Source organism: Aethalodelphis obliquidens, unplaced genomic scaffold, assembly GCF_003676395.1.
Source record: "Aethalodelphis obliquidens isolate GAN/ISIS:26980383/991018 unplaced genomic scaffold, ASM367639v1 scaffold50, whole genome shotgun sequence".
In the NCBI taxonomy this organism is placed as follows: domain Eukaryota; kingdom Metazoa; phylum Chordata; class Mammalia; order Artiodactyla; family Delphinidae; genus Aethalodelphis; species Aethalodelphis obliquidens.
In genome coordinates, this window is record NW_020837994.1 from 12597468 (window position 1) to 12606344 (window position 8877).

At 36.7% G+C, this 8877-nt stretch overlaps 1 protein-coding gene across 4 annotated transcripts in view; it reads left to right on the plus strand.

Annotated features, from left to right (window-relative positions):
* Positions 1–7855, plus strand: part of EED (embryonic ectoderm development) — a 33645-nt gene extending 25790 nt beyond the window's left edge. For all 4 annotated transcript variants that reach the window (XM_027083604.1, XM_027083606.1, XM_027083607.1 and 1 more), the window contains 3 exons: positions 6144–6302; positions 7031–7104; positions 7520–7855. In XM_027083604.1, the coding sequence (XP_026939405.1) occupies positions 6144–6302; positions 7031–7104; positions 7520–7646 (360 nt within the window). In that variant the 3' untranslated portion in view covers positions 7647–7855. The remainder of the gene's footprint in view (positions 1–6143; positions 6303–7030; positions 7105–7519) is intronic.
* Positions 7856–8877: the final 1022 nt, after the last annotated feature.

The following is an 8877-nucleotide window of genomic DNA, read 5'->3' on the forward strand; positions in this document are numbered from 1 at the left end:
CAGGAAGGTTTTTGTTTGTTTGTTTTTGGTTAATTACATGGGATTTTCTACATAGATCATAATTTCATCTGCAAATAAGGACAGTTTTTATATCTTCCTTTCTGAACTGTATTTTTCTTAATTTCCTTTTCTTGTCTTATTTCACTGGTAAGCTTCTAGTCCTGTGTTGAATAGCTGTGTTAAGAGCAGACATCCTAGGCTTGTTTCTGATGTTAAAGGGGAAAAGAATTCAGTCTTTCACAATTTTGTAGATGTTCTTTATCAAGTTGAGAGCTTTCCTTCTGCCTAATTTTTTCAGAGTTTTATCATGAATGGGTGTTAAATTTTGTCAAATGCTTCTTCTGCATCAACTGATATGATCACTGGTTTTTCTTTTTTAGCCTGTTAATGCAGTGGATTGCACTGATTGTTTCTGAATATTGTATCACTGGAATAAGCTTACTTGGTCTTGCTGTATAATTCTTTTTATATGTTACTGAATTCTATTTGTTAATATTTTGTTAAAGATTTTATATATATTAATGAGATATGATATTGGTCTGAAGTTTTCTTATTTATATTGCCTTTGTCTGGTTTTGGTATCAATAATACTGTCCCCTAGGCCTAGAAATTTTTGAGGAGGAGTTTAAAAATTAAACACTCAGTTTCCTTAAAAGTGAAAAGGTTATTCGAATGAACTGTTTCATATTGAGTGAATTGTGGTAGTTTGTGCTATTTGAGGAGTTGATCCATTCCATCTAGTATAAAATTTATGTGTGGAGAGTTGTTTGTAGTATTCCCTTATTATCCTTTTGATATCTACAAGGTCTCTAGTGATAGCCCCTGTTTCATTCCTGAAGTTAGTAATTTATATCTTCTCTTCTGTCAGTCTTTTTAAGGGTTTGTCAAATTTTCTTCTGTTATCTCCTGTCTTCCTTCTTTCCTTTAGTTTGCTGTGAGTTGTTTTTGTTCTTCTGTTTTTACGATGGGAGCTTAGATTATTTAGTTGAGACTTTTCTGATGTAAGCATTTAGTGCTATAAATTTCCCTGTCAGCACTGCTTTAGCTTCATCTCACAAAAATTTTGATATGAAGTGTGTTGTGTAGTTTCTAGGTGCTAGGAAATTTTCTTGTTGTCGTTCTCTTATTCTAGTTTGATTCCATTTTGGTCAGAATATACTCTTTATGATTTTGATTCTTTTAAATTTTTTGAGATTTGTTTTATGACCCTGTTTTGGGTATGTTCCATGGGAGCTTGAAAAGAATGTATATTCTGCTGTTCAGTGGAGTGTTCTATAAATGTCAGTTAGATCCTGTCAGTTGACAGTGTGGTTGAATTCTTCTATGTCTTTGTTGATTTTCTGTCCACTGTTTTGTCTAATAATTAATAAATTATTGAGAAATAAGTGTTGACGTCTTCAACTATAATTGTGGCTTTTTCCCTTTCTCCTTTTAGTTCTGTTACATTTTGCAGCTCTGTTGGTTGGTGTATACACATTTGGTATTGCTTTGTCTTGGTAGCTTGACCCTCTTATCATTATGTAAGGTCCATCTCTGTCTCTGGTAAAGTTTTTGCTTTGATGGATCCTTTGTCTTACAGTAGTAGAGCCATTCCTGCTTTCCTTTAATTAATGGTATATCTTTTTCAAACCTCTTTTGTTGTTGTTGTTTATTTATTTTTGACTGCCTCTGGTCTTGGTTGCTGTGCCTGGGCTTTTTCTAGTTGCAGCGAGTGGGGGCTACTCTTCATTGCAGTGCGTGGGCTTCTCATTGCAGTGGCTTCTCTTGTTGCAGAGCATGGGCTCTAGGGTGTATGGGCTTCAGTAGTTGTGGCACATGGGCTCAGTAGTTGTGGCTCACGGGTTCTAGAGTGCAGGCTCAGTAGTTGTGGCGCACGGGCTTAGTTGCTCTGCAGCATGTGGGATCTTCCCGGACCAGGGCTCAAACCTGTGTTCTCTGCATTGGCAGGTGGATTCTTAACCACTGCACCACTAGGCAAGTCCCATCTTTTTCAGACCTTTTACCTTTAATCTACCTGTATTGTTATACCTGAAGTGAGTTTCTTTTTTTTCTTTTTGCGGTACGCGGGCCTCTCACTGTTGTGGCCTCTCCCATTGCGGAGCACAGGCTCCGGACGCTCAGGCTCAGCAGCCATGGCTCACAGGCCCAGCCGCTCCGCAGCATGTGGGATCCTCCCGGACCGGGTCACAAACCCGTGTCCCCTGCATCGGCAGGCGGACTCTCAACCACTGCGCCACCAGGGAAGCCCTGAAGTGAGTTTCTTAAACATAGCATATAGTTGGGTCATATTTTTTTAATTCACTTTGCCAAACTGTCTTTTAGCTAGTATATTCAGACCATTTGTATTTGAGCCTTAACTTACCAATTATTACATTAAGTTTACTATTTAATTTTTTTTCATTCTTTTCATTTCTCTGGGTTTTTTCACCTATGTGCACATATTTTAGAATTCCAATTTGATGTATCTATACTACTTTTGAGTATATTTCTTTGTGTAGCTTTTTTGGCATTTGCTCTGGGTGTTACTATATATATATATATATATGTATATATGTATATATGTATATATGTATATATATGTGTATATGATATATATGTGATCAGTCAGTATATCAACATTTTACCACTTCAAGTGAAGTATAGGAAGCTTACCTCTCTCTTTCTCCTCTACTTATAATTGTCTCAAATATTCCCTTTACAATTGAGAACTTCATCAAAGAGTATTACAATTTTTGCTTCAACTGCCAAACAGAATTTTAAAACTCGAGAAGAAGAAGAATGTTGTGTTTACTCATTATGCTTTTTCTGTTGTTCATTCCTCCTTTCTGATATTCCAAGATTCCTTCTTATATCATTTCCTTTCTGTTCATCAAACTTCCTGTAGCCATTCTTTTAGAATGGTGACAAATTCTTTTAGTTTTTCTTAGTCTGAGGATATTCTCATTTCCCCTTCATTCCTGAAGCATATATTCACTGAATATAGGATTTTGTGTTGATGGTTCTTTTCTTTAAACATTTGAAAAATGTTGTTCCCCCTCTTTCTGGTCTCTGTCATTTGTAATGAGACATCTGCCATCATTGAATTGTTTTTTTTTCCTATAGGTAAGGTGTTCTTTCTGTCTGAAATGCTTCGGGATTTTTTTTTCTTCGTCTTTAGTTTTCAGAAGTTTGAATGCGATATGCCTGATATTGATTTCTTTGAGTTTTATCTTTTTTGGCGTTCACTCACCATCTCAAATCTAGTAGGTTTGTCTTTGGGGACATAATTTGTCCCCAAATTGGGAACTTTTCAGCCATTATTCAAATTCTTATTTAGCCCCACTTTCTTCCCCCTCTCCTTTAGGAACTCTAATGATGTGAATATTGTTTTTGTTTGGTCCCTGAGACTCTGTTATTTAATAAGTCTGTTTTCTTTCATTCAAATTGGGTAATTTCTATGTTCTAACTTTAAATTTACTGACTCTTTCATCTCTCTTTTTTTGCTGGTGAGCCCTTCAGTTGTTTTTTATTTTAGCTATAGTTTTTTTAGTTCTAAAATTTACATGTGATTCTTATCTTTTATTTATTTGCTGAGACTTTTTTTATTGTTTTAAATGTGTTTGTAATTTCTCATTGAAGCATTTTTATGGTAGCTGCTTTAAAATCCTTGTCAGATAGTTCTAACATCTATGTCATCTCAGTGTTGGTATCTCTTGATAATCTTTTCTCATTAAAGTTGAGGTTTTTACATTTCTTGGTATGACAAGTGAATTTTGATTAAGATATCGATATTTTGGTTACTGTTACAAAACTCTGGATCTTACTGATATTTAAGCAGGCTTCCTTTGATAAATTTTCAGCTGGGGAAGGGGAGTGCTGCTTCATTATTGGCAGGTGGCAAGGGAAGTTCAGGTTCCCCACTTGGTTGACTTGGTGATTTTGTCTCTTTACTACTGGGGTGGGAGTTCAGGCTTTTCACTGGGCCTCAGGTGATAGCACCCTAGCAAGAGGGGTTGGGAGGCCTCAGTACTGCTCCCTGAGTGTCTCCACTGACACTGAGAGTGGTAGGTGGTTGTGAACATTCTGACTCTGCTAGGCTTCCTCTAATACCACCCCAGGCAGAGGGTGAGGAGGAGAGTCACCTCATTACCATGAGGAGTAGGGAGGAGTCAGGGTGTTACGTACTTGAAGTGTTTAGTTATCACCTGAGAAGGGACCCCACTGGGACTTTGCTGGTCCACATGTGTGGATGGGTCCACTGTTTTTTCTGTGGTATTAAGGGTTTACCTAAAAATTTTCTCTCATGCTAGATTGCCACTTTCCTGGTCCTTTCCAGAGAGTAGGCTTTTGTTGGGGCTTTTTTTTTTGTTTTTTTTTGTCTTCACTTGTTAGCTTTGTTGAGTTGCTACCTTCTCTAGCATCCAGTCTGGGATACATAAAGAGGCAAAAGAAAACCAAGCGACTCAATGTTCTTCATGTCCCAGGGCCCCTAACCAGTTTGCCTCCTCCCTAGCCTTCAGACTTTTAAGCTGTACTTAACGAGATAAATAGGAAAAAGTACCTCTACTTCATCTGTTTTGGAAGCAGAATTAAAAAAGGAGTAGCTCTAAAATGTCTGCTCTTAGAACTTAATCAGATGATAGGAAAGGATTTCTGCATTTTAGGTGGGAAGCTGAACTGAATATTGGTGGTCTCAAATCTGGCTCCACATCAGAACTATTGGGAGGACATTGTAAAAATAGATTCCTAAGCTTCATCCCCACATATTCTAAATCTGGCATAAGGACCTGGGAATTTGTAATGTTTAAAAACTCTCTAGATGATTTTCTAGTACAGCCATCCATCAGTGAGATTATTTAGTTCTCCATGAGGGAACTCTATTGATTAAGGATCCTTTACCAATACAGTCAGTAGGAAGCACTTGAAGAAGTATTTTACAATTCTGCTGCTTTGGCCTCCCCTCTCAGAGTTTGTGATCAGTAGGGTTGGGGTCAAGATGAGTATTTAAAGAAAGCTGTACAGTCTATATCAATCCAATTGTGTACTTAGTTAAGAGTCATCAGCCTAGGTGATCTCTAAGATACTTTACAATGAAGAACTTGTGTAACAGATCCATATCCCTGGGATTTTATATAATCCAAAAAGGGCAGAGAAGGAAAAAAGCATATTGTCCACTCCGTAATCTCCCTGTGACCCCACAGAGCTACCACATGTGGTTGTTAGGCTGTGTCCTGTAAAGTTCCAGGAGGCATTCTTCACCTACACCAGGATTTCTCAATCCTGGCCCTGTGGAAGTTGGGTAAGACAATTTTTTGTGGGAGGAGCTGTTCTGTGCATTGCAAAGTGTTCAGCATCTCTGGCTTCTATTAACTAGAAGCCAGAGACATTGCCAAATATCCCTTAGCAAGCAAACCACACAGGAATATAAATAGTGCCCTCTGTTTTGCATTTTTTCCTCCCATTCTATTCTTTACCACTTGCTGCTTAAATAGAATGTATGTAAAGGTTCAGTGTTGCAGGATAGGGAAGGTGTAACTCAGCCTATTTTAATCCCATCCCCTTATCAGTGTCTTGATATTGAACCACTGCTTTTATTGCCTTCTGTATAATCTGACCTCTAAGGCCCCTTCTATGAATTCATTAGCTTTCCTATGACATCTCTTGAGCACCTATCAAGTAGTGCAGACAGGAGGATTAATAGTTAACCAGATATAAAGGGAACCACGGGGGTTTAGAAGTGGAATGGGGAAAGATGAAACTAGCGAAGTAAGCAGGGGCCATATTGAAGAGCTGTGTATTCTAATACAGTGTTTGTAATTTTACCTTTGCTATAAAATACTTCAAGTCTCTGGATGCTGAAGTATGTAAAGCTGAATTTGTTTTGGTTTGGAAGAGAAATTGTGACTTCAAAAATGAATATTCTAGACAGTGTAATGCTTTTGTATTGTTAAAATCTGTTGATAATCAGGCTTCTTGTCCGTAAGTGTGGATACTGACTCTGTAAATATAAATGAATGTATATCGCTGGACTCAGTAGATGGATAACCAGGTTCTAAGAGCTGTGAGTTCTGAAATGATAGTAGAGAAAAAGCTTTGTTTTTAATGTTTAAAATTCAGTTCTTTGATTAACATTTCTTTTTTTCTCATTTCTGTCTTTTTTAAAGTCTTGTGAAAATGCCATTGTATGCTGGAAACCTGGAAAAATGGAAGATGATATAGATAAAATTAAACCCAGTGAGTCTAATGTGACTATTCTTGGGCGATTTGATTACAGCCAGTGTGACATTTGGTACATGAGGTTTTCTATGGATTTCTGGCAAAAGGTAGCAACATATTTTTACATTTTGAAATTATTTGACTTAAAACCATGGCAATTTTAGTTTTCCCTGTAGTGTATCTGTATTCTATTACCTCTAAGTTTAATCTACCTTGATTTTTTTGTATTAATTGCTTTGGCCTTTGATGTTATTTATTCTACCCTTGTGGCTCTGCACACCATCTGCAGTGCTTATTATAAATGAAATTGACAGGTGTCAATGGTGGCAGTTAGGTGTTTACTTTCCGTAACATCTGTTACTAAGATTTAATGTTTTGGATTAGAGTGTTAATCTTTTTATATAGAAAACCAACATGGAAGATAGAGACAAAATATTAGTTATCTAAAATTTTTTCAAAGTTTGGTGTTAGAATTTTGTGATAAATTACTTGGGTATTTATTTCTATATGAAAGCTTTGGAAATTTCCTATGGCTTTTACTACAGTTCTTTAAGGCAGAATAAAGAGTACATGCTAACTATGTAAATAAATTGTAAAGTTCTTCGTAAATTTACAAAATAACCTCCTTATTTTACTCAAGACATCTTTGTGATGCATTAGTTGCTCTTATCCTCATTTACACAATATAAGAAATATAAGATGCAAAGAAATAACCAAGAGCGTTGCCATAGGCTGGAGCTGAGGTTTTTCTGAAATAAGAAAGATGTCTTAGGATTGTTTGAAATCTTTATAGCTTGTTTTAATAATTTGATTTGTTTTTAATATGTTTATACAGATGCTTGCATTGGGCAATCAGGTTGGCAAACTTTATGTTTGGGATTTAGAAGTAGAAGATCCTCATAAAGCCAAGTAAGTATTTAGAAATTCCTCTTCATAATTTCTGACTTTTCCTCCAAAGTGTTATGTCAGCATAGAGGAAGTAATTGATACTTGCAATGCCAACCTTAAATCATTTGTAACATTTACATTCTCAGAGTATTGTAAAGTATTTCCTTTTTATTCTAATAATGATTGTTTTTCCCAAGTACTTTGGTAATAAGTTATTTCTCTTTTTTTAATATAAGTTATATAGTACCTCTTGGATTTAAAATATACCCAAATTTTATGAAATTTGAGATTGGGCTCTTAGTGAACTGTATTCTGTTTTCAAGTGCTTTCTATATGACTTGGAACATCTATTCATTTCTGACTCATTGTTTTAAGTTAGATACTGACAGCATTATATATGCATGGTATTTAACCTATTGTCATGTTTTCTCCCTAGATGCACAACACTGACTCATCATAAATGTGGTGCTGCTATTCGACAAACCAGTTTTAGCAGGGATAGCAGCATTCTTATAGCTGTTTGTGATGATGCCAGTATTTGGCGCTGGGACCGACTTCGATAAAATACTTTTTCTCAATCAAAATTAGAGTGTGTTTTCTGTGTACAGTAGAACTAACGTATCTTGCTAGTAAGGGCACATAGAGCATTTAGAGTTGTCTTTCAGCATTCAATCAAGCTGAGCTGAATGTAGTGATGTTTACATTGTTTACACTCTTTGTACTGTCTCCTGCTCAGACTCTACTGCTTTTAATAAAAATTTATTTTTGTAAAGCTGTGTTGTATTTTAGTTTATTTTGTTTTGTTCATTGTGATGAAAAGAAATGTTGAAAGTAATAAAATTACACCGTATCTTTTTGCAGTGATTATTATTGTTTTATTTGTGTAACTGGAGAAAGCTATATAATATAGTGATTAAGTATAAGCTCTAGAACAAACTGAATTTTAATCTTGGCTCTGCCACTAACTGACCTTGGGTAAGTAAAAGGATCAAGTGATTTAATACATGTGAAGCAATTAGAACAGTACTTGACTACACTAAACCCTTACCTTTATTGGAAATTGTATTTCCTATGGTTTTATATTTCTTAATGATTTCTTCTATAATAATTTTGTAATAAGTAAATTCTATAAGAGTTGTGACATGTAATGTTTTAATAACCTATCTTTATAGTTAAAAAATATTATTGGGCTTCCCTCGTGGCGCAGTGGTTGAGGGTCCGCCTGCCGATGCAGGGGACACAGGTTCGTGCCCTAGTCCGGGAGGATCCCACATGCCGCGGAGCGGCTGGGCACGTGAGCCATGACCGCTGGGCCTGCGCGTCCGGAGCCTATGCTCTTCAGCGGGAGAGGGCCCAGCGGTGAGGGGCCTGCGTACCAAAAAAAAAAAAAAAAAATATATATATATATATTATTGCCATTCGATTTACAACTTGGTCATTAGTAATCTTAGTGGAAATACTATCAGTAGAGCAAGGGAGAAGACAAAGAAGCTTAAATGCAGTGGGTTGAAAAATGAAAGAAATGGGGAGTATGTTTGTATATTGAGTTATTGCCCCCTTTTCTAGAAGGGTATTGGTTAAGAGAAATAAGTAAGTTGAGGATATCATAGGGTTGAAAGTAGTTGGTGGGTTTTCCTGGTGGCACAGTGGTTAAGAATCTGCCTGCCAGTGCAGGGGACGTGGGTTTGAGCCCTCGGCCAGGAAGATCCCACATGCCGTGGATCAACTAAGCCCGTGCACCACAACTACTGAGCCTGAACTCTAGAGCTTCTGAGCCACAACTACCGAGACTGC